Source organism: Danio rerio, chromosome 5 (assembly GCF_052040795.2).
Source record: "Danio rerio strain M-AB ecotype USA chromosome 5, GRCz13ab, whole genome shotgun sequence".
NCBI lineage: Eukaryota > Metazoa > Chordata > Actinopteri > Cypriniformes > Danionidae > Danio > Danio rerio.
Window position 1 is genome coordinate 61,556,924 of NC_141025.1, and position 26,752 is coordinate 61,583,675.

A 26,752-nucleotide genomic window follows, 5' to 3' on the forward strand; every position below is an offset into this window, starting at 1 on the left:
GCCTTACTGAATGACCGAACGATCGACTGGGTGACCCAGCCACCCTCCTCCTCGTCCTCCCCCTCCTTCGGTAAACCCAAGCGACGTTTTACAAAAGCCCTACAGAAAAGAAAAGCAAAAGCCCTCGTCCGATTTTGACTGTGTTTTCGGATTTCAGCGCATTCTCGCCCCATCACGAACTCGTTTGCTTTTATTTTTTGGATTCTATTTTTCATCTTTTTCATTTTTAGATTTCTGGAATTCTGCCCAAAATATACAGTTTTTTTATATTTAATCAATCTTTTTATTAAATATGTTATGGTATCAGAAAACCATAAACACAGTTGTAAGTATTGAATGGATGGCAATGTATGTTTTTCATAATAAATATGTTTCTATGGAGTTAAGGCGATATCTAGTGGTTGATGTTGGTAGCGGAAGTTATTGCTTAAGTTTCGGTTTAATTTTAGTTAAAAGACATGTGACATGTGACATGGCAGTTATTCAGCAGCTTCTTCGGATGAGCAAATTGTGCTAACAGTGTAGTTTAAAAAGGGGCAATACCATGCAAGTATTATTTTTGTTGAATGATTAAGTAAATACAAGGGGTTTTCTGTTAAAGAATGTTGTTTCTTTGTATAATTGATTGTTATTGTCAACAGAATTCATTGAGTTGACGTTGGTGCTTAATGATAAAGCAAACTTTGCAAGAGTTATGTGAATGTAAAAGCCATTTATTTGTCTTCCATAGTTTTTACAAGTAAAAAGGAATAAAGGATAAAAAAGGATGGATCGGCATACGTCATCAGTGATTCTTTATGACTTTTCATGTTACCTGACTGGATAACTAAGCAGCCAGCCTTAGTGAGGCCAGTACATATATACTGAAAATATATTTTTCTTTTGCTAAAATAAATACTTATCGTATTTGACTGCAAATCATCTTTGTCTTTCCTATAGTAAGCTTCATAAACTACCCTTCGCACGATGCACGATAGCCTTAAAAGCCATGCACTGCAGCACACAGGCATGCAATAAAAAAAAATATTTTAATGCATCAAAAAGATGCTCAAATTGCGCAATGACAAGAAATGAAACAGATCGCGCCACCAAACACATAAATAGTGTTTTTTGTACAGATAGACAACAGATAGGTACAGATAGGTCTCCTTTTCCCAAAGACATCGGAAGCCCAAGTAGATCATAAAAATTATTGTGCCACTAATTTTAATGTAACAGATTGTTTCCCAAAAGCATTGTAAATTGCATAGCATTTGAAATCTGTCGTAAACTCCTCTGGAGTAATCAATAAAATTTACAAACATTGTAAGAAGATAAATTTATGAGGATAATCGGCAGACTACACCTGTAAATTAGTCCTATACAGATATCTGATATATGGCCATGTCTATAATATCATGTGTGTGTGTGTTTGTGTCCTGTGTTTTTTAGATAAGTTTGGAGTGGACCGGTATCTGTACCATGGCGAATGTGTGGATGCATGTCCTAAAGCTCATTTCCACACAGTGCTGAAGGCATGTGAGCCGTGTCCTTCATACTGCAAACTTTGCTCATCAGCCACACACTGCATCAAGTGTGAGGACTCTTTCTATGTCAACAATGGAGTCTGTAATAAACTGGAGTGTGGTGAAGGTACGGCTTTAATGTCTTCATACATTTCCAAGGTCACACAATCATATATGTCTGATATATGGCAGATGCAGATTTCATTTATAAATATATGTAATGACTATACTGTATTTCATATGTGCAACACTCACTCACTCATTATCCTTTGACTTAGACCCTGATTTACAATTATGTATTAATTATTCAGTCACTATATTTTGATGTTGCGTTTGTTGAATTAAGTTACATTGCATCTCAATGTCAACTAATTCTCATTAGATTATAAGTAGTTTGTCAGGGTGGGGTTAGTGTTGGTTGACTTGTACTTAAAAAGTTTCTTATAGTCAGTTAAATATCTATTGAAGGAGCGGTATCAGCAGATATTAAGCAGACAGTCTACTAATACTCAAATGAGCCCTCAAAATAAAGTGCTACAGATTATTTGGTATATGTTTATGTGGCGGATGCCCTAAAATTTCTAAATATATCGAAAATGGTTAAAACAAATATTTAAAACATTGGAATTTCAAGTATATACATTTACTCATTAGCTATGATTTTATTTGTGTGTGTGTGTGTGTGTGTGTGTGTATATATATATATATATATATATATATATATATATATATATATATATATATATATATATATAAATATATATATTAGGGGTGGGCGGTACACCTGTAGCAGCCCCATGGCATCAAAGAAGGAGGCAGAGAGTTTTACTGATGCTTGCACGGTGATTTATTTGAACAGTATGAAACACTGCAATGCTTCACTTGTTACCGTGTTGACAAGAACACCGTAAATCTACACAAATAAAAAAAAAAAACAGTGTAAACCATCACAAGAGCGTAAAGCATAATATACGTGACAAACAATTAAACAAACAAACATACCTCGTTCCGCTTTGCCATAAAGGGGGAGCTAAATTGTTCTCATTCATTTAGCTGCTGGAGTATGCTGCTCATATTTATATTTCAGCGTGAGGCAACAAACACCTGTTATACCAGCCAATGCAGATTATGAGGTGCTGGATGGGAAGCTGCTAAACCCAAATTACTGGGCAACTTATAGGCGTTGCCCTCTAGTGGTGACTTAAGGATAGGGAGGGTGGTGGTCATTACACTCCCACCAAATCATGTTATTGTGCATAAACAACCTTTAACACAAACATATCATACAGTACATGATTTTCAACTTGAATGACCACCTATTAACATAAAATTCGCTGCACCTACACTTTAGATTATATATAGAAATGGTCTGATGCAAGAAGGTCACTTTGTATAACACTCACTCGCTCTCAAGCAGGACCACTAATTTTTGTACTGGTCTTTCAATAATTGTAGGGTTCGAGCACCGCTCTTGCTTTTTGTATGGTCTTCGATCCCCTATTTGAACTTTAACTCGTCGAACTAAACAATCATTTCCCTGAATTACTTCGACAACTCTACCTAACTGCCACTGGTTTCTGGGCATCATTTCCTCTTTGATGATGACTATGTCATTGACTTTGAGATTGCGGCAAGGTACATGCCATTTCTGTCGTGTAGAAAGGTTGAGAAGGTACTCGTTTTTCCAACGACACCAGAACTGCCCTATTAAATACTGAACTCGACGCCATCTTTTTGTGGCATACATGTCCTCTCTCTGAAAGTTCCCAGGAGGTGGAAGAGCAATCTTTGATTTCATAAGAATTAAATGATTTGGCGTTAGAGGTTCTAGAGATGAGGAGTCATTCAAACTGTTTACAGTCAACGGACGACTATTCATAATTGCCATTGCTTCATAAAACAATGTTCTCAGGGATGAATCATCAAGTCTGCCCGGACACTGAGCCAGGGTGGCATTTAGCACATTGCGAACTGTCCTTATTTGCCGCTCACAGACTCCATCGGCATGATTTGCTGAGGGGGCATTAAAGACAAATTCACATTGGGCCTCATTAAGAAATAGTTCCAATGCCTTTACATCACATTCATTGAGAGCCTCTCTAAGCTCATTCCTGGCTCCCACAAAATTAGTGCCATGGTCACAACGTAACTGACGCCAGCACCACGAAGGCTGATGAAGTATCTCAGGGCATTGATAAAAGTGTCTGTAGACAGATCCTCCAGCATTTCAATATGAACTGCTCGAGAGCAGAGACAAGTAAAGATAATTCCATACCTCTTGTATTCTTTTCGACCCTTTTTTATAATGAACGGGCCAAAGCAGTCCATGCCAGAGTAAGAAAAGGGGGCAGAGACTTCAATATGCTCTCTAGGAAGCTCAGCCATCTGTTGTTCTTCTATTGGTCGCCGGAGCTTTCTGCACTGAACACATTTGTGAATTAACTTAGTCACCAATTTACTGCCACAGATTATCCAAAATCCATTTGCTCGAAGTTCCATGAGAGTTTGATACCTCCCTTGATGACAAACCTTTTTGTGATAGTGTGTCACAATAAGTTCTGTGATGTGACAATCCTTTGGCAGGATAACTGGATGCTTTAGCTCTTCACTCAAGGATGCCTCTTTCAACCTTCCTCCAACACAAAGAAGGCCTCTTCTTAATATTGGATTAAGTTGAAAAAGCATGCTAGAGTTTTGAAGAATTTTGTCTCCCTGAATCATCTTCATCTCATGAGAGAATGCCTTTTCTTGGACAAGCTTGATCAGGACCTCAGAAGCTTTTACCTGTTCTTCCACAGTGACAATGTCATTGGGTAATTTCTGACTTGTGGCTAGATGTCTAATTCTAGCAATCACCTTAATAAGAGTTCTCCATGAAGAAAATCGATTGAATTGGTTGAGAAAGTCTGAACTATCACAGCAGTTAGTTGCAAGGGTATGAACAGCTCTGACCTCAGGATCACCTACCAGCAAAGTATTGGAAGGGTTAGGTGGTGGACACACTTCTTGTTCTCAAAGAAATTTAGGTCCTGAGTTCCAAGATGACATGCATGTATCCGTTATGTCAAGGCCTCTCGAGCAGTGATCAGCTGGATTTTCAGATGTTTTAATATAATGCCATTGACTTACATCTGTGATGTCTCTGATTGCCTGAACATGATTCGCAACAAACACATGAAATCGCCTTGATTCATTATTGACATATTCCAACACAACTTGAAAAGCGGTCCAAAAGAACTGCTGATTGATTTCCATCTCCAATTCATTAGTTAGCAGGGCACTCATCTTAGCAGAGACTACAGCTGCAGACAGTTCCAGTCTCGAGATGCTTTTGATTTTTGTTGGTGCTACTTTAGCTTTGGACATTACAAGACTGCAGTGGACTTCATTTCAATTATTTTTGAGCCTAAGGTAGGAACATGCACCGTATCCTAGATTGCTTGCATCTGAAAAATTATGCAGTTCTGTCCGAACAATAGTGCCAAAGGATGGTGGATGATAACATCTTGGAATGCTGAAATACTTCAAATCTATAAAACTATTTTTCCATTCCTCCCACTGTGGGAGTAAGTCCCTGGGAAGAATGTCATCCCATTTGATGTTTCTACGACATAATTCTTGTAGGATGAGTTTTCCTTTCAGGAGAAAGGGTGAGACAAACCCAAGAGGATCGTACATAGAGGCGACAACTGAAAGAATCCCCCTGTGTGTTGATGGCTGCTCCTTCAATTTGACATCAAAGCCAAACGTATCAGTATCCATAGACCACTGGATGCCCAGAACGTGTCCTGTTGTGTAGGGATTCAGATTTAATGCTTTGTTGGTATGTGCCCATTCTGAAGGATTCACACAGTTTAGGACTTCCCTTTTATTTGAATTGAATTTGTGAAAGTTTAGACCCCCACGCTTGCAAAGGGCTTGGGCTTTAATTATTAACTCTTTAGCTTTGTAAATTGATGGAACAGGAATCAGCCTGTCATCAACGGAGAAGTTTTTATTGATGAATGAAGAGGCAGACGGATATTCAGACTTGTATTGCTCTGCCAAAAACTTAAGACCAAAATTAGCGCAACCAGGAGATGAAGCTGCGCCAAATAGATGTACAGCCATCCTGTACTCTTGGGGCTCTTCCTCCATGTCTTCATTATCCCACCAAAGGAATATTAAGAAGTCTCTTTCTTCAGGAGCAACAACAAACTGATGGAACATTTTTTTCTATATCGCATGTTACTGCGACCGTCTCCTTCCTGAATCTACACAAAACTCCCACCAGGGAATTAATTAAGTCTGGGCCAGTGAGAAGCATATCATTAAGAGAGACACGATGGAATTTTGCAGAGCAGTCGAACACCACTCTCAATTTGCCTGGTTTTTGGGCATGATAAATGCTATGGGGGGTTATGTACCACACTGTTTCTCCATCAGGTATTGTAGAGGCTGGTTCTGCATGCTTTACCTTAAACATTTCTTTCATGAAACCTTTGTAACTTGCATAATACTGTGGATTATTTTTCAGTTTCCTTTTCAGATGTTGCAATCGTGCAAGGGCAAGTTTCTTGTTGTTAGGTAGTATAGAAGGGTCACTACTCTTGAAGGGAAGAGGCAGCTGATAATGTCCATCATCATTCTGCTTGACATTTCACTAAGAATTTGTATGAATTGGACATCTTCTTGGGATACATGTTTTTCATCCGAACATCTCTCGTTGAAATCAGACTCCAATCCCCTTAAGATCTCGTTTACCGATGGAACTAACATCTCCTTCACTGAAACTCTGTGAACAAACCTTTGGCTTCCTGGTCTATCCAAATGGGGATTACAAAGGCCTATGATGCTCCATTCCAGTTCTGTTTTCTGAGCAAAAGGCTCATTATCCTTACCAATAATTACTTCTGTTGGAGCTAAAGCAGTGGGGCAATCATAACCTATCAATAATCCTATGTCACAGCTCTGTAATGGAGGCAACTCATTAGCTATTAAGATGAGGCCATTGTGTTGTTGTCTTTCTAGTTGGAATATAAGCCATGTCCACAGGAATAAAGTCACAAGTATAGGCTTGCTGCACTTGAATACATTTTCCTCTCTTGAGTCCACGAACTTGAAGTCCACTAACCTTATAACTAGAAGTGACTGTATCTGTAGCTGTCATATTGCTTAGTTTTAGCTTCACTGCTTGGCTGTTTACACGCAGCTCCTCCAGGAAATCCTTTAAGATAAAGGTTGAATCACTCTGTGTGTCGAGCAGGGCATATGTAAGAATTTCATTGTGGGGCTCTTCTATTGTTGAGAGAAACACAGGAACGATGCTAGACATGGCAAAGGAACTTTGTGTTATTGCATGAGAATTGATTCTTTGAACTTCCTGACTTGTTTGCACATCTGTAGGAGCTGCTTCTGGTCTTTGTGCTTTGACAAGCCGTTTGTCTCTATCTACATGTAGGCAAGTTGGATGGCGCAGGCGACATGTACCACAGATGTGTCTTCGTTTACAATTTTTTGTGATATGTCCTTTTCTTAAACACCCAAAACAGAGATGGTGACTTTAACTGGAAGTCTGATTTCTTTGATGCTGAACCCTTAACCTGAGCCATCGTGTTCAAGGCCTTGGCTCTTTTGGGAAATTTTTACTTATCTGGGGGCCTTTGAACTCATCAGTAGTGAAGAGGTGACAGGGTTACATGCTATCTTTCATTCCCTTTTTACAACCTCTACAAACCGTTTAAAGCTTGGGTAGTCACCAGACTTGTCTAAGTCATCTACCACAATTTTGTTCCATTTGCGTACAATCCACTCAGGTAACTTTTTAAGTCATTTGTAATTTTCCTAACAGTCATTTAAAATGTCTAACCCTTTTACATTAGGAATAGCTTCCACACATCCTTGTAGAAAGTCTGTAAATTCTCTTAATGCCAAAGGATCGTTAGCTCCAATCTTAGGTCACTTCATGAGTCTGTCTCTAAAAGCTCTCTGAACAATGAACGAGTTACCATATCTCTCTTCAAGAACCTTCCAGGCGCCTTGATATGCATCTTCAGAGTTTCTATAAAAGAAACCCTCGACAGCCTTGCGGGCTTCTCCAGCAAGATGAGCCTTTAAGTAGAACATTTTCTCACTTGCAGAAATTGACTTAAAATCAATAAGTGCGGTAAAGGAAATTTTCCAGTCAAAAAATTTTAGTGGATCGCCACTGAAGGTTGTTGGTTCTGGTGTCGGTAGTCGAATTATGCTCAGAGTTTATAAATGCTTGAGTTAGGTTTGCTACCTCTTCAGTTTTCTGCACCTCCTGAAATGCCTGATGTGAATGAAAAGACTGCCTCAGGATTTAGCTGGAACTTGCTATCAGCTTCTAGAAGACTGGATCTAGTAACACTGCCCCTTTCATCTTCACAGTCTTCAAATTCATTATATGCCCTTACACGAGCTGCAGCTACCTTGACTTCCTTATCAGCCTTTAGCATCTGCAGCCTCATTCTCTCCTTCTCAAGTCTTTCATTCATTTCTGCTTCCATTTGTTTTATTTCAGCTAACATGCTTCACTTCGCTTTCAGTCATTTTGTATTTTCTATAGTTTTGCTTGCTGATCATAAATTTCTTTCATTGCATTAGCTTGCTCTACCTTGGTTGCTAGCTCAGCCTCTGCATCAGCTCGCTTACTGGAAGTTTTGGAAGAACTCTTTGACTGGCTTTCTAAGCTTGGACATGATTCTGAAATTACAGTTTCAGTATTTGTGCAACCAAAGAGATGCATGAGATGATGAGAAAAGATGCATGCTCCTCCTTATTTAATATTTGTCTTGTTTTCTCTTTAACAACCACTTCATTATGAATCTCGTCACAAGTTTTAATTCGGTTGCTAACTAAATCACAAATTTCTGCAGTTAAGGTGGTGCAAGCGTGCACTTTTTTTGACAATTTCTGTGGTTGTAGTACGATTGCGCAGCAAAGGAGCATAACACTGATTAACTAAATCTTGTTTGCTTTGAATATTTCTTTGAATTAGATCAAGATTTTCATGAGTGCATAAAGACTTTAATTTTGACCTACTTTCTTTAGCCATTAGCTTCCAGCAGTCATAAGCTTTGTTAAAGGCTTTATGATGCTTCTTTGCTTCCTCATTATGCATCTCCAGGCCCTTTTCTGCTACCCTTTCGTGAACTGAGCCTGATTTGATGCTTTTCTGTGGGAACAACTGATAATTCTCCTGGGAGTGACATTTCACTTGCTTGCTCAGCTGTTTGCTTTATTGTGTCTTCCATTTTAGTCTGTCTTTAATTGCAAAGAGCGGCAGTAACCTTCTTGCATCAGACCATCTCTATAATCAGACACTCAAAATAGAAGCGAACAGATATAAGGCAAATGTCTAACAACTCTACAGATTAAACATTCAGAAATTTGACAGAATTAGACTTTAAATTGTATAAATGCATTTGAATGCAACCCAAACAACATCTTAGTGTATATTTTGAGAAAAAAAATAATATTGTCTGCCTTTTAGTGATTAATCACAAACTAATTCACTTTTAAATACATTAAAATGCTTTAAATACCTTAAATGCTTTTTAAATACTTTAAATACATTTAAATACTTTAAATACATTTAAATACCTTTAAATACTTTAACAGTTACTTTTAAAACCCACAACTAATCACCTTCAAGAACTTTAAAAAATTTTAAACAAGCATTAAAGTCTCATTTGTTATAAGAGTTTCAACCTATAAAAGTTAAATCACTCAATATTTTAGGGTTCAATTTGTGATTAATGTCACTTATCTTGCTTTCATCTGGAGCCCAAGTCTGTAACTGTAGAAATGGCTTTATCTGCTGTCTTCTGGCTTTTAATGCGTGCACAGCAACCAGCGTTGCCCGTCCGATATGCAGACCAGACCAGTCTGTTGCACGCGTGATAAAACAGCTGGGCCAACGAGATGCGATGAAAGCCTCCGATGCCACGTCACATACACGCAGGGCCGGATTAACCAATGGGCCTTATGGGCACAGGCCCAGGGGCCCGTGCGCACTAGGGGCCCCTGCGAGGGGGGAGAAAAAAAGACAATTTCGGAGTGTCTTTTTAGGCTAATTGCAAATAGCGCATCTAGTTGGACTAAGCTACTCAGGGTTTACGCCCATCGATGCCTGATTGATAGAGACAAGATGAATAAAGAGCAGTGAAAAAATACAGCCGCAGTGGCGCACCTTGTAAGGCACACGGCATCATCTTTCGACGCGATTAATCATAATATCGGTTCGAATCCACCATCAATTGAACTCGTGCTACTTTTTTTTCTCCCCATTACATATCAGATTGGAAATATATTTATTTTTAACAGGAAAGAAACATTTTTTAAAAATAAGAAAATGTGATATAAAGTCACAAGTGTCTCGTGGGTATTTAATAATGTTTAGCCTTATTATAGGCGCCTGCCGCGCCTCCCTCTCTTCAAAAACTCTATTGCTCAGACAACTGTATTTCCTCTGAGCAAAAAAATCGCGATCACATATTAATATTATTATTATATTTAAATTGCCTTTCTTTCTTTAACTAAATAGAATGCTGTCAAGTGCGGAAACGTCAGTTTTGTAATAACTTGCACTAAACTGAGCGGACTGTAGTGTAACGTTATATCTGTCATAGATCAAAAATGAGTGGACAAGTGGATTTAGCAAACGCGAGAGAAAGAGGAGAGGAGGCATCTTTATTGAAGCATTTTCCATACACACCTTCTTTAAACAGACCCGTGATCAGGAGAATGAGGGTACAGAAGAAGACGTTAACTTTAAATGATGAGTAGCTAGCATTAACCAGGCGGAGGAGGCTAACAGCAGCGCAGCGCGGACTGGATTCATCGTGTGAGAGACGGACAGAAAGGGAGAGAGAGAGGGAGAGAGAGAGAAAGGCCAAGAGGAGAGAGAGAGGAGAGAAGAGGTATAGTGTCTGTGATTTCGGATACTTATATGTTTATAATCAAGTCTTCATCACGAGAAGAGTAGAGAAAATACACGGAGGGGAGGAGACAGACAGTAAATTAGTGTTTGTATTATGAAAGACTCAGATTCATAGAACTCAGCTTCATAGAACTGGATTGGAGAAGCATTGTGCGTTATATGCCATGGCAATAATATGCTTTATAAGTTTGTAAAAGCAATACACTAAAATACCCTTAAAATATGTATATATATATATATATATATATATATATATATATATATATATATATATATATATATATATATATATATATATGTAGTTTTATTAGTATTTTTATTTAATGCTTTGAAAAATAATTTAAATCTTTGCAGACTATAAATACATATGTACTATATATCATTTATTTAAATATGTGGGCAACAAATTATAGATTCATTTTATTTAAAAATTATTATATTATTCTTATTTTTTAAATTCAACTATAGGGGTGCGGCCAGGTAGGGGGCCTTACAAGATAATGTGCCCAGGGACCCCTGAGTTCTTAATCCGGGCCTGCATACACGCGATGAAACAGCAGCGCCTCACGATGAAAGCCTCAAATATTTTTCTTTTTTGTTTTATTTGTTCCTTGCTTGCAACCGTGCCTGTACACAACTATGATTGATTCTCTTTCATATAGAACAGACCATAAGATATTTTGATGCACCCACAGTCTTGCTGCTTTCAGGAGCTCCTAATGTGGCTTTTTGTAAGCAGCACCGGTTGCTTTCTCTTTGAACAGATTATTAATTGGCCTTAACCTTGTAATCATCCTTTCATTGTCACACAGTATGCCTTTCACTTGCATTCTTTGGCTTACGGTTATTTTTGTGTAGAGTACATGAGACAAACCATTTCTCTACACCAGATTTACGCTTAGAAAAAAAGCATTAACACTCTTCATCGCGGTTAAAGAGACGCATCACTTTTAAAACACATTTTCAAATGAGAAACTATAGCATGGATCCCTGAAAGTATAGTCTTAATCTTCAGCCTGCAAAGGCGGCTGGAGTCTCTTCTGTCACTCGCTGTCTCACTTACAGAGATGCTCACAAAGCGATGAGAAGTGTAATTCAATTCATCTTTATTTCCAGAGTGGTTTTTACAACGTAAGCTGTCAAAACAACTTAACACAGATGATGAAAACAGAGTAAAAGCCAATATATTTCAAATTGGGGAACATTCCAACAATTCAGGCAGGAATAAGAGAAGTGGTAACATGCTGGTGTAAGTTCTAGTTACATTGAAACTGCTTCGTTTATTATAAATGTCACGTTGGAAGTTCAGTTCAGCTTATTTCAGTTTAGAACAACGCAAATGTCACTGTTGAAGGGCGATCCATCAAAGAGAAACTCCAACATTGCACTGCTCGATCAGCGCCAACCAAGGAAGCCAGAGGCAGCAACAGTAGCAAGGGACCAAATAACATCCAACTGCAGACCCACACGTTACAGGCCACAGTAGATTCAGACCACTAAATCCAGGCTGGATATACAGTATTTCAAGGAACCAGAACTCTGCCAATTACCCGAAATGAAGAAAAAACCTTGAGAGAATCCAGGCTCAGCGGACCACGGACAGTTCTTTTCTAACTTAACATCTTGGGCAGAGCTGCAGTTTAAGGACAAATAAAAAAGAATTCAAAGCACAGAACTGTAACTCTGAAGATTGCCCAACAAACTTACGACACTATAAAATCACAAGAACAGTATTTCATAACTGTTGCTGTTAACCAAGTCAAACTGCCACTTAGCTAATACTCTTCTTCTCCAGAAAAGCTTTAAGCAGTCAGTAATATTTATCAACAGTGTAGAGAATATTAAACAAACTAATTCTCTACACCAGTTTCAAACTTAGAAAAGGGCATCATCACTCTTCATCATGGATTGGGAGATGCAACACTTTCAAAACACATTTCCTAGGAAGAAACTATAGAAACTAAAGCTGAAAACATAGTCTTAATCTTGAGACTGAAGAAGCAGCTGGAGTCTCTTCTGTCACTCGCTGTCTCACTTACGGAGATGCTCACAAAGCCATGAGAAGTTTGATTAAATTCATCTTTATTTCCACAGTGCTTTTTACAACATAAGCTGTGTCAAAACAACTTAACACAGATGATGAAAACAGAGTAAAAGCCATAATATTTCAAATTGGGGAACATTCCAACAATTCAGGCAGGAATAAGAGAAGTGGTAGCATGCTAGTGTAAGTTCTAGTTAAGTTGAAACTGCTTCGTTTAGTATAAATGTCACGGTGGAAGTTCAATTCAGCTTATTTCAGATCAGCGCAATGCAAATGTCACTGTTGAAAGCCGATCCACAGAAGAGAAACTCCAACGTTGTACATCTCCAGCAGCTTCAACCAAGCAAGCCAGAGGCGGCAACAGTAGCAAGGGACCAAATAACATCCAACTGCAGACCCACACGTTACAGGCCACAGTAGATTCAGACCACTAGAACGAGGCTAGATATATTTCAAAGAACCAGAACTCTGCCAATTACCAGAAATAAAGAAAAAACCTTTTTTTCTCAGCAGACCACGCGCAGTATTTTTCTGACTAAAAATCTTGGGAAGAGCTGCAGTTTAGAGTCAAAGAAAAGATAACTGTGACTCTGAAGATTGACCAACATACTAAAAATGCTAAGAAGTCACAAGAACAATCTTTCATACCTGTTTTTGTTAACCAAGTCTAACTGCCGTTTAGTTTATGCACTTTTCCCCCAAAACTGCTTTAAGCAGTTTTATATTCATATATCTTATAATCATATATTGGGTCGGCTGACTGAAATGAAAATGAAGCTGAAGCTGAAATGAAGATCAGCTTATAACGAGACTGAGCATTTGAAATGACAAACTGAAAACAAAACATTTAAAGAGTGGCAGAAGTGAGACTTTTCTTACTTTCTTTTGTCATTCTTTCTTGAGGTGTATATTATTTTGCTATTTAGTTACTGATGACTGTTTTGCAGCTTTTAGCCGTAAATTGAATGATTTATTATAGTCTTTCGTTTGTTTTGTAGCAGAAATATTATTTATTAAATTGACAAGCATATAAAAACAATAGTGGAAAATAAATATTTATTACTGCAATGCTTCATTTTTGTTTGATGGAAACCATACATTTATTTTATATACTTTTTTTAAGCAAATAACTTACATTCAAGCACATTCAAGGCAGCATCATAATGAGAAATGTAATTCATTGTTACTATTATTGTCATTTTCATCATAATTAATATTCTATAAATATTAAACATTCATTTTGGAATTATTGCACACAAAAATCAATGTCATCTTAGCATTAGTTAGTTGTTTCTGTTTTTAGTTAGTCCTAATTGATGTTGTTTTAAAATACAATAAATCCCTTAAAATACAATTTAGTGGGTGCTCCTAAATTTTTTTCTGGTGCTCCTAAATTCTTTTTGGAGCACTGGTGCTACCAAGTAAAAAAAAAGTTAATTTCGAGCCCTATTACTATATATATTGTTGTAAATAAAAAAGTAAAACAAATTCGTATTAGCTTTGCTGATGGTAGGTAAAAGGCGAGTGGGCATTAAATGACTTGTGAAACATTGTGAAGAAATGTCGAGCCTGTAGCCTATATATCTGAAAAGAGATGAGTGGAGTGTCAGAACCAGAACTATGTCTAGTTTCATAAGAGTTCAGAAGAAGAGAGAGTTAGTTTTTGTGAAAAGCATATATTATTACACTGTTCTTGTGTTATTACACTTCTAATTTTTTATTTTATTTTTTGTACACTGTTAAGTAAGATCTTTAGGTTTTTTGCAAAATAAATATGTTGAGAATGCATAATAATCTCCCATGTTTCTCTTTGATAAGGATACCTATACCGTTTACTTATTATATTATAAAAATATTGACTTTATTCACATACTAAAGGGACAGGACAGGCTACTCCTCCTAAAATGTACAAAAAAAAAGCTTATTATTCCGTGATATTATACTGTCACCGTTCAAAAGATGAAAAACACTGTGATATTAATTTTAGGTCATATCGCTCACCCCTAATATATAATATAATATATATAAATATACAGTTGAAGTCAGAATTATTTGCCCAGAGTAAGGAAATTTTCACAGTATGTCTGATAATATTTTTTCTTCTGTAGAAAGTCTTATTTGTTTTATTTCGGCTAGAATAAAAGCAGGTTTAAATTTTTTAAACACCATTTTAAAGACAAAATTATTAGCCCTATTTAAGCTAAATTTGTATTAAATAGTCTATAGAACAAACCATCGTTATACAATAACTTGCCTACTTTACCCTTCCTAGTTAACCTAATTAACCTAGTTAAGCCTTTAAATGTCACTTTAAGTTGTAAAGAAGTATGTTGAAAAAGATCTAGTAAAATATTATTTACTTTCATCGTGGTAAAGATAAAATAAATCCATTATTAAAAATGAGTTAACAAAACTATTGTTTAGAAATGTGCTGAAAAAATCTTCTCTCGGTTAAACAGAAATTGGGGGAAAAATAATAAAGCGGCCTAATATTTCAGAGGGGCTAATAATTCTGACTTCACCTGTATATACACTGTAAAAAATGTCTGTGATTTTAAGTCTGTACATTCTACAGTGAAAACCTGTTAAATGATTAACAGCTCATTTCAATACAAAATACGGAAAATAGGTGTAACAGATCAAACCTTTAATTTCGAGAAACTAATCATAGTGTCTGAAATCTCACCACACACCCTCATTCACTAGTCCCTAAATTAGTCAATTAGTTTAGTCCACTAGACAGAGTGAATGACCACAAATGACTGAATGATGAACCGCCGATTTTAACAAGCACAATTACTAAAGGAAAGAGCAAGAAATAAAACTACAGACACAGCCTCACACCAAACCAACTGAATTTAACAGAGGATTAAACACCCTAATAAATAACAGCATTAGCAGCTTCACTAATTACAGTTTGACTTCAGTTCTCTTACATCTGCAAGATTATTTGATAATAACAGAGGTTTGTATTTTTATTGAAAATTTGACCTCACCATCATTGAGATCAGAGGCTGCTTTAGTTGGGCTCTTGATCCTTTATCTTCTATCTTAAAGGTTCTCTGGCTGTTAGACTTGTGTGTCTGAAACTCATTAATTATAGCAAGAAAGGTGGTAAAACCATTGTGTACTTATTATAAAATTAACTTTACAAGTCACAAAAAAAAATTGCTAATTGTTTAATTTAGTTTATGTGCTTTTATTTGGGATAGTAGTACAGCTGCGAGAAGGTACAACTATGAAGGAATTAACAATTAGAGTTTCATGCAGGAAATCTCCAGCTCCTTATTAAGGCACAAAGACATCAAGAATTAGGATATGAACCTCAACCAAGGTTGCTGAAGAAAAGCTGCACAATTCATTCATTCCGCAATGCATGCTGGGTACCAGCATAGAACAAAACTCCCAGCATGCATTGCAGCATGAATAAATTATGCAACTTTATGCTTTTAACATTTATTTCTTTTCCTTTATTTTATGTTGTTCTTGGGAGGTAATATTTCAGTAGAGTGTTTTGTTTTGGGTTGATTTTTATTTTTTTGTTTGTCACCATTGTTGAGATTTAAAGACTAATTGTTTATATCTGTGTGTTTGCGAGTGTTGCCACTGATTGAACATTCTCATCATGACTGGTGTATTTAAACCTGTTAAACTGTCATTGATTGATGGTATTCCAGTGGTTTTACTCGCATATGTTATTTAATTCTCGCACCTAACATGATATTCACCAAGAACACAAGGGTGGCTTTGATACACTGGTAAATATCATCAAACTTAACGGTATATGTTTTTTTTGGCTTTTTATGCTATTAATAGTGTGGTTAACACGATTAATTATAACAACCAAAAATAAAAACTGATATAAAACAAGTGATTGAAGAGCCCAACTAAAGCAGACTCTGTCCTCCATCATGGTGACTTCAAATGAATAACATAAATTTCATGAAGAGTATTTTAACCCTAAATGAGAGAAACTCTGGGTTTTCTGTTTCAAAATGGCAGGTTTGTTAAATTCGAGAAACCAGAGTAAGTCAAGCCTGTTTCTGAAAGAAAGGTAACTTTAACTCAGAGTCAGTTACTGTGGTAACTAACTCTGTGAATCTAACCTGGTCCGGAGCAGGTTTATTTTCCAAACTCTGAGTTTCTGTCGGTCTCCTCCCCTTTTTTAAAGATAAAGCGGTATTTCTCACCTTAGCCTTACGTCTCCGCACACCTATTTTAGAGCTCATTTTGGAGATGTGCATAAAAACGATTGATGGAAACGTCATGATTCACATAACTTTTGAAAAAACGCATAATAAAACATGTGCATAACTGAGTAGGTTAAACTTTTATTTGATAAGAAAAGATGCGCATGAACTACGAAGGAAACACTTAACAAATTACAGTATGTGCATTAAAAAAAGGTTTGTTAGAGATGATGATGAAAATGTGTGTGAATGGACAAACCAGCAGACTGAGCACACTGTAAAATCTCTTAAATGTTGTTTTGGTCATTCTAAAATGCCTTACCTGTTTCAGTATTATTGTATATTATTAATTACCTCCGAGCGTCTGGAGCGTGTCAAGATCTCCGCGTCTCATGGCTTCAAACGCCCCCACGAGATCATTGTGTGTGAGCATTGTCTTCTGAGGCGCAAGTACACTTATTAAATAAAAAAAATAATTGGCGCAGCTTCTTCTACTGCAGTAAATTCTGTTTTTATTGTTGATATTTTGCTTAAGTTAATCAGAAAGTGACGATTGTGTTCTCTTTGACTTGCTGGATGAAAACGCTGCTTTATTCGCATCTTTTAGGCGTTATTCCAGTTTTGCACAAATTTATGTAATATATTTGGATGGAAACATAGATATTGTCTACATTTTTGTCACACACAGAACAAAGCCACGCACGAGAATGGCTTGTCCTTTTTTCATAAATAATTAGCTTAACCTTTGACATGTACTGTTACTAGATTAATGGGATTACTATTCTTTCTAAAAAGTATTTTTAGCACTGCTTACCTTCTAAATGTTATATCAACCTCTATCACTTGATCGATAAAAAGGCAGACACACAAGTGCACTGCTAAATCTATTAAAACTGCTAAACATGTATAAAAGTTTAGAAACATTTTATAAACGTCACACATTACATTACTTATTTTATTATATTTAAATATTTAAATACTTTAAATTAAAAATTACGCATTAACTTGAGCAGCTGTTTTCTCACGCTGACTGTCTCTGTTTTACTGATGGTTGCTTCTTTTTAAATATATACGCTCATATTTGCTTTGCATGAGCAGATCAAATTCAGCCGGAGAAAGAAATGCTGATCTCTTTTTTTTAAGATGTTGCCATAGTCACTCGTAATATCTGTGCTCCATTGATAATGTCTTTTTATAGTCACGGTGTGCGCGCTTAACTCTGAGTTGGTCTACTCAAAGTTAATTGATCTAACTCAGATCAGCTATTCTGAAACCGAAAACTCTGAGTTTTTAATCTCTCGGTAAATCAACTCAGAGTTCAAGTTTAAACTCCGAGTTGTTTGAACCTCCTTACTGAAACAGGCCCCTGATGTTTGTGGAGTTGTTTAATGATCTCTTTTGAGATCTTGAAAAATAAAAGTTTTATTATGTAATTTGTTTTATTTTTATTAATTATTATTTTATTTAGAGTTTTATTCTCAGTTGATTTCATCTTTGGTTTTGGCTGTAATTTGTGTTTTTCTTTCCTTCAGTGATTCTGCTGTTAACAGTTGTTCATCAATAATTCTTAATCCTCCTTTAATTAGACACTTAATTATTTCATTAACTTCATCACTGTCTGAGTGTTTAACTCTTTAATGAGGACACTAGTGAGGATTTTGCTCTGGGATTTAAGGGGTTAAATATGTCCGATGAAAAATACAGACTGTGGAATGTATTTTTAACAGAAATATTCTGTAAACTGAATTTACAAACGTAAAATGTTAAAAACAGAACACTGTTGAAAATTGTCCCGTTAAAAAAACAGTAAAATACTGGCAGCTGCAGTTGCTAGCAATGTATTGTTATTTTACAGTATGTTGCTGTAAAAGTATATGGACTACATTGATTTACACAATACTCAAGTGAACTCATTTTGCTCACTGAAAGCAACTGCCTCAAACTGGTCAACTGCTGTATGAGTTTAAGAAATAATGTGCTATACAGGTACGTTTAAAATACTTATAACAATAACTTGTTTTAGTTCATTAGAAAACTTCCGTTTAACTCAAATGTCTTAAATTTCACTGCAGCACACATAAACATAAATCTGGAATTACCAGAAAGATTCTAACTGCATCATCAACTAAACAGCTGCTGTCTTTAAATAAATAAATAATAAAAAAACATGAATAAATTCAGCAGTTCATCTTTAACTCACACACTGGCTCTATACTCTCCTCCACAACGGTGACACACAGAAGAAATTAGCTTCAGGTTTTACAGTAATATACTGTCATCCCTTGATTTAACGGTACTGGCAGCTGTGGTTGCCAGCAATCTACTGTTTTTTTACAGTCTACTTCTGTAGTTTAAATTAACAGTATATTACTGTTAAAATACATTTTTACACTGTGTTTTTACCTCTTACACCTTTAACCCTTTAAACCCCAGAGCATATACTTCTGTTTTAAATGAAGTGTCCGCACTACTGACTGTTTAAGAAACGTGTAGCAAAGCTGAAGTAAATTAATTAATTAACTGACTAATTAAATGATAATTGAGGATTAGCGATGAACAAATGAAGAAATACTGAAGGGAAAAAACAAGAACAGAACACACAAAACTACAACTTTAGTCACAGCTTATTAATGAAATAACCTGAAGGTCAACAAATGATTACATTTACATTTACATTTAGTCATTTAGCAGACGCTTTTATCCAAAGCGACTTACAAATGAGGACAAGGAAGCAATTTACACAACTAAGAGCAACAATGAATAAGTACTAAAGGCAAGTTTCAGGTCTGTAAAGTCTAAGAAGGGAAGTATTAGTAGTTTTTTTTTTTTTTTTTTTTTTTCGTGCAGTTAGTGTGATATTCAAAGAGGCAATTGCAGATTAGGAAGTGAAGTGGAGACTAAATAGTTGAGTTTTTAGTCGTTTCTTGAATATAGCGAGTGACTCTGCTGTTCTGATGCAGTTAGGGAGTTCATTCCACCAACTGGGCAGATTAAGCGTGAGCGTGAGCGTTCGCGAAAGTGATTTTTTCCCTCTTTGGGATGGAACCACGAGGCGACGTTCATTCACAGAACGCAAGTTTCTGGAGGGCACATAGATCTGCAGAAGTGAGTGCAGATAAGAAGGTGCTAGGCCAGAATTCACTTTGTTGGCAAACATCAGAGTTTTGAATTTGATGCGAGCAGCAACTGGCAGCCAGTGCAAACGGACTAGCAGCGGAGTGACATGTGCTCGTTTAGGTTCATTGAAGACAACTCGTGCTGTTGCATTCTGGAGCAGTTGAAGAGGCTTGATAGAGTTAGCTGGAAGCCCAGCTAGTAGAGAGTTGCAGTAATCCAGTTTGGAGAGAACAAGAGCTTGAACAAGGAGTTGAGCTGCATGTTCAGATAAGAAGGGTCGGATCTTTCTGATGTTATAGAGTGCAAATCTGCACGATCAAGCAGTTCTAGAAATGTGGTCAGAGAAGTTTAGTTGGTCATCAATCGTTACTCCAAGGCTTTTCACCATTTTGGATGCAGTAATGGTTGCCCCATCCATCTGGATTGAAAAGTTATGGTGTAGAGTCGGGTTGGCAGAAACTACAAGCATTTCCGTTTTTGCGAGGTTCAGCTGAAGATGATGATCTTTCATCCAGTGTGAAATATCCAACAGGCAGGCTGAGATACGAGCTGGAACCGAGGGATCATCAGGATGAAAAGAGAGGTATAGCTGGGTATCATCAGCATAGCAGTGGTAGGAGAATCCATGTCTCTGGATGACTGGTCCTAGAGATGATGTGTAGATGGAGAAGAGAAGTGGCCCAAGAACAGAGCCTTGAGGTACCCCAGTGTTTAGATGCTGTAGGTTGGACACCTCTCCCCTCCAAGACACCCTGAATAACCTGTCAGAGAGGTAAGATCTGAACCATTGTATAACAGTGCCCGCAACGCCCAGTGACTCAAGCGTAGATAGCAGGATCTGGTGGTTGACAGTGTCAAAAGCAGCTGACAAGTCCAGCAAAATGAGGACTGATGATTTAGAGTCTGCTTTAGCCAGTCTGAGATCCTCCACGACCGAGAGCACGGCAGTCTCAGTTGAGTGGCCTTTCTTAAAGCCGGATTGCTTGTTGTCCATGAGATTGTTTTGAGTAAGAAAGTCCAGAACTTGATTGAACACTATTTTCTCCAGAATCTTGGCCATGAATGGAAGCAGGGATACTGGTCTGTAGTTTTCAAGTAGCGTATGGTAGTTTTAAATCATTTAAATTATAAGTGGATGATTAAACAACTCTACAAACATCATCACCAGCTACACTTATAACTGAAACATTTATTTTTGTATAACATCTACTAAAGTTCTTCTTTAGAAAAAAAGTTAAAGTTTTACGTCACCATCATGGAAAACAGAATTTGCTTTAGTGGGCTCTTAGCCCTGAATTTTTTATCATTTATATATTTTGGCTGCTGCAATTGATAAGAACTTTGTCTTAAAAGCACTTTTGATGTGGCAAGCTAGCCAAAAACCTAAACAAGCTCTGGTGATGTTCATGTTGCTATTAAATGGCAGAATCTGTTCTAATATAATTTACTGCTCCTATTTAACGTTTAATCTGTTGCTTAACATTACATGTCTGACTATGGCAATGATTTCTGGAAGTTATCTTGGACAACTTGCACTCAAAGAAACATCCACAATCAGCGTATGAACCTCAATAATGGTGACAACTAACAAAATTAACAGTTTAACTCACAAACAGGCAACTGAAAGTCTAAACATAAACAACAGCAGAATCAAACACAAATAAAGAAAACTGTGAGACCATTATACAACATTTATTCATGCCGCAATGCATGCTGGGATATTTGTACTGTGCCACACCCAGCATGCATTGCAGCATGAAACATTTGAATTGTTACCATTGTTGAGATACAAGGTCTGATTCATGAAGTCTGAGTGTGTCTTTGTCACAACTGAACTGTTTTTGTATGTTATTTCTTAACTGTTAAGTAATTACATAGAAATCTGTTTCCTCTTCTCACTTATTAAATTAATATCTGCGACTAAGCATAAAATCTATTGCATAAGGCCCTTCATCTAAATTAATACAAAAACATTTATCAGAACTTAGAATAATAGATTAATCTAACTATTAACTTTCCAGCTTTATAGCTATAATAAAAGTGTTTCGTTAATTCTGTATTATAGCAGATAGAGAGTCTGAATCAATAAGTTCAAGGGTGAAGATCCCAACTAAACCCTCACTCCATTACGGTGATACAAAAAACACCTAAATTTCTGTTGGATCTCAATGAGAATAGTATGGAAGTCAAATCAGTCAGTAATAAGTGTGTCTGCTGTTGTTTGTGGAGTTGTTTAATGATCCTCTGCTGAGACTGAAGGTGTTTTATTTTACTTGATTTTATTTAATGTTGTAACTGACGTCACTGTTTGTGTTTCTTGTTTCTCTTTCCTTCAGTAATTGTGATTATTAACAGCAGGTGTTCATTAGTGTCTGAATTCACTCATTAGTGTTCATTAACTCTGTCAGGAGAACTATATTGGTGAACTAGTTGATGGAATAGTGAACAAGGGCACAAAGTGTGATTTTAAACACAGACTTCAAAATGTTGAATCTGAACTCTGTTAGCTCACAGTTTTCTGCAGTTGGTTACTTTCTCGAAAACAAAAATGTTACACAGAATGCACTGTTTTTAACAGAATATTACTGTTTTAGTAAAAAAAACAATATTTTACCGTAGCATCTGGCCATTTTTTAACAGCAATTTTTTACAGTTTGGCAACCACAGCTGCCAGTATTTTTATGTAAAATCAAGAAAAACAACAGCAAAATACTTTAAAATGGTTTTTGTGGCACCATTGTGATGGATAGTAGCATCTGTGTACAAGTCCAAGATGAACTAAGAGTGTCAGATGTTTAGCAGCATCTTCTTTTGTTTAAATGTAACTGTGTAGTTACTAATGCAGTGAAAATCAGTTTGTTAATTACAGTCACACTTGAATACAATTATGCATTGAATGACTTTACATTATATAAAAAGATTTTGTATTGAACTGATGCACTATGGTTCTCAATATCAATAAGCTCAGATTTATTACTTAGACATTTAAAACATTGATTTTAATGCCAGTAAATGCAGTTGCTTTCTGCAAATATAAATAATTAACTCAAAGGTTTGTAAATTATCATTGCATCAGTTGATGCATACATTTTTCTTTTGTTAAAAATACAAAATTTTACTGTAAAAAACTATTTAACAGATAAATTCAGTATTTTTTACAAAAAAGGTCTGGCAACCATAGCTGCCAGTATTTTTCCCTAAATTTTACAGAATTTTTTTACAGTGTATTTATATATATATATACACACATACACATATGGTCATAAAATAATATAATTATATCTATTATATTCCAATACATGTGTACATATTTGAAATTCAAGTGGTTGCATAATTCTACATGTAAAATGGCTGGCTTTGCAATATTTTTATATATTTAAAAAGCAAATATGAACTTGTATATCATATTTGTTATTTGCATGTATCAAATGGGAAACATGGGGTGACATTATTTTGATTTAGCACAAATAGATTTATTTACTGTAAATAAAAAAATTACTGTCAAAGCTGCTCTTTTCTGTGCAAGTCATACAGGCATGGCCCTTATCTTCCCATTGGTTTTCAGTCACTTACATTTGACATTTTGAGAGTTTGAAACTATTATGTGCATTTTTGAGCACACATATTATTATATGAATATGCTATTGTTACCTAATTTATGTGTGTGTTTTAGGAGAGGTGGAAGACCCAGAATATGATGACTGCATGCCATGTGAAGAGGGATGTCATAAGTGTGTTCTCTGTAAGTTCAGCAGTCTCTTGAGTTTACTAAGGCGAAAAGTACTGCTGCTACAGCTCTGTCTTATATCAAAACTACTTTTAGAATATAATTCCTGCAATGGGTGGCTTATGACAGTATCAGGTTTTCTTATTGTGAATAAATATGGAATTGTTTACCGTTGTATATAGTAGCATGCCAATATTAACATAAACTGCAAAAAAGTACATTTAAAAGGTATAATGAGAAAAAAATACTTAGCATATTGCTTTATTGTATATACATGTGCTGAGGAAACCGAATTAATTTGCAAAAGCATTATAAAATACAATAGGTAACACTTTTAAATAAAGAGTCATTAGTGAATGTTAGTTAATGAATTATAATCAGAGAGAAAACATCAGATTTATTATGGTTGGTACGTCATTGTTTAAAAAATACCACTGAATTTAAATTAATTTATTCTATATTTAATAAAACAATTGTGATCAGATTATGACTATAATTTCAACACATTATTGAGCATTAACTAAGAAATGGACACCATCTAAAACTAATAATAGATTTTTAATTTTCAACACGAGTTTAGTTAAATTATATAATGTTAACTATTGGAGCCTTTTGGAGCATTTTCAGTCAATATTTCAGCATATAGTAGGCCAGGTGAACATGTGAAACTGCTAATGTTTGAACTATTAAGCTAATAATCAATTAAATTTCCAGTAATGAGTTGGGTTGCAACAGAGGTGAGGATCCATGTGTAGCTTTATTAAATAGAATAGTCAGGCAGGCAATGGCAAGAGGACCAAACAGGAGCAGGCAGGTAATCCAAAGCGTGGTCAGAAAAACAGGCGATTGGTCGGGACAGGCAGCAAAACAGCATAAAACAACACAGTAGACAGGACAAGAAAATCAGGGAATCTGGAACTGGTGTGTGTGAGGTGCGTAACGGGAGTTGTAGTTCATTGAACTGGCAGATGTGTAGTTTTTCAGCATTCTGAACAGGCTAGGTCACTGGTCATTGTATAATCTCCAAGCACTATGTCTTGCTATGACAATCAAAACAAATGCAATGTAAATATTCTTAAAAAGCACTCTAAAAGTTTAAATAATAGTTACTCACTGTATTTTAGAGTGCTCACAATATAAAAATTGTGCATGTTCATTATAAAAAATATATATATTAAATTATTGAATATTGGCATATGTCTAATTGTTGGGTACAAATTGTTTTGACTTTTTGATAATATGCTGTTTCTTCTATGTTTTACAGATAATCCAAAACACTGTCTATCCTGCATTAATGGATATTACAGGTAAGAATATTTGAATGTCATAACAAAACTATCCAATTATACAAATTTCTGGTGTTCAGAGATGTTAGTGAAATGCATATGTGTTTAACAGGTTTGAGGAAAGCTGCTACAAAAATTGTCCCTCTAAGACATACCCAGTGGAGGAGACCATGAGCTGTGTGTCCTGTGAACATGACTGTGTCAACTGTGATGAAGATGAGTGCAGCTGGTGTGAAGCTGACTTCTTCATATCAAGTGAGACACTGAGTTTTATATGGAACTCAGTTTCAATCTATATTTAAGTTTTGTTTTGTTTTTTTTTAGAAAGATGAGTGTCCACCTTTTCTTCAGACAGCACAGATCTGCATGATTTGACTGTCACCTGCCAATTTAGTGGATCTGAAACAGGAATTATCTGACTGAAATGGGCTTATAAAGGAATAATGTAACGGGACTCTATTACAGTTAGCATTTTCTTAAAACTCAAAATTTCCACAACCGACTGATCTCTCATATGCACAGCTATAAATGTACCAATTTATTTAGCCCTGTTCGAATCTGTAGGAATTGTCTGTCTGAATGCTGTTCCAGTTCCAGTTACTGATTCCGTGATGTCAGTGTAAAGAAGTTATTATGCCTAAATGTTACCTCTAAAATAGCTTACTGAATTAGCAGATGTTGTTTTTTTTCCACCACTTTCTTTGTAGTGGTGATGGTGCGCAACATATCTGAAGAGCGGTGGAGGCGTGTGTGTGCGATGTACCTGAGCGGTGGGTTGAGTTGTGCCCAACGTACCTGAAGAGCTGGGAGGCATGCGGTGGAGAGGGGTGTGCGACGTATTTAAGGACCGAGGTGGTAGACGCACAGTTTCCCAAAGATTAGCATTCGTTTGCAGGCATCCAGGAGTCTCCCAAAACTTCCGGGAGACTTGGGATTACATTAAAGTTACTAGCCATTTTGCTAATTAATTTTGCGCGTGCCTGACTGGAGTTGTGTTTGGAGGCACAACCTGGTGTGGTGATATTTGAACAGGTTATTGAGATTGGCTGTTTTGTGTCGGGGTCCAGTGTTGCTGGGCAACGTGGGCAGAGCCAGCAGGAGCAATCTGACACAGAAGGCAGCAGGATTACTAATGAGTGCATGCTTTAATAAAGTGATAGTCTGAGTAATAAAGCGATGTTCTACTGTTTAACATGACAGTGGGGAAGGCAGCATATTGTCTGCCACGTTACTTGGGATGCCATGTTGAGCGTTGTTGCACTGAAAACATAAAATTTTGTTACTAATTCTTTGTTATCTTTTTAGATGTTAGTCTGAATTGAATCCTTCGGTTTGTAAAGCTTACTGAACCGAAAGTCTGGTGCCGAACAGTTCAATATGAATATGCCTATCGTAACACCCTTATTATATATATTTACACAGTTTAAGTCAGAATTATTAGCCCCCCCTTTGAATTTTTTTCTTTTTTTTTTAAATATTTCCCAAATTATGTTTAACATATGGATATTTTCAAAGTATGTCTAATAATATTTTTCCTTCTGAAGAACGTCTTATTTGTTTTTTTCGGCTAGGAGAAAAGCAATTTTTAATTTTTTAAACACCATTTTAAGGTTAAAATTATTAGCCCCTTTAAGCAATTTTTTTTCCATAGTTTACAGAACAAACGATCGTTATACAATAACTTCCCTAATTACCCTATACTGTCCAGTTAACCTAATTAACCTAGTTAAGTCTTTAAATGTCACTTTAAGCTGTATATTAGTGTCGTGAAAAATATCTGGTAAAATATTATTTAGCGTCATCATGGTAAAGTTAAATAAATCAGTTATTAGAAATGAGTTATTAAAGCTATTATGTTTAGAAATGTGTTAAAAAAATCTTCTCTCCGTTAAACAGAAATTGGAGCAAAAAATAAACGGGGTCAAATAATTCAGTGGGG

At 36.2% G+C, this 26,752-nt stretch overlaps 2 protein-coding genes, 1 long non-coding RNA gene, 1 other non-coding gene and 1 pseudogene across 6 annotated transcripts in view; 2 read left to right on the forward strand and 3 right to left on the reverse strand.

The window, feature by feature from the left end:
* LOC147844409 (uncharacterized) overlaps window positions 1-26,752 on the forward strand; it is a 681,160-nt gene that overhangs the window by 32,336 nt on the left and 622,072 nt on the right. The window contains exon 1 of one of the 3 annotated variants that reach the window (XM_087254271.1): window positions 16,440-16,880. The exons of the other annotated variants lie outside the window; for them this stretch is intronic. The gene's annotated coding sequence lies outside the window, so the exon portion shown is untranslated. Of the gene's footprint in view, window positions 1-16,439; window positions 16,881-26,752 lie in introns of those variants that run through there. 3 annotated transcript variants of the gene reach the window in all.
* Window positions 1-26,752, forward strand: part of pcsk5a (proprotein convertase subtilisin/kexin type 5a) — an 84,624-nt gene that overhangs the window by 25,471 nt on the left and 32,401 nt on the right. The window contains exons 23-26 of the mRNA XM_087254253.1: window positions 1,432-1,632; window positions 23,474-23,542; window positions 24,792-24,834; window positions 24,926-25,068. Coding sequence (XP_087110379.1) covers window positions 1,432-1,632; window positions 23,474-23,542; window positions 24,792-24,834; window positions 24,926-25,068 — 456 coding nt within the window. The remainder of the gene's footprint in view (window positions 1-1,431; window positions 1,633-23,473; window positions 23,543-24,791; window positions 24,835-24,925; window positions 25,069-26,752) is intronic.
* On the reverse strand, window positions 11,255-11,455 carry LOC137490170 (small nucleolar RNA U3; annotated as a pseudogene).
* Window positions 12,216-12,431, reverse strand: LOC137490171 (small nucleolar RNA U3). Its single transcript, XR_015492395.1, has one exon. It is a non-coding gene; the product is annotated as a small nucleolar RNA U3 (small nucleolar RNA).
* Window positions 15,971-23,021, reverse strand: LOC147844410 (uncharacterized). Its single transcript, XR_015491895.1, has 3 exons — window positions 22,452-23,021; window positions 18,038-18,460; window positions 15,971-16,467 (listed from the first exon to the last, which is right to left on the reverse strand). It is a non-coding gene; the product is annotated as an uncharacterized LOC147844410 (long non-coding RNA).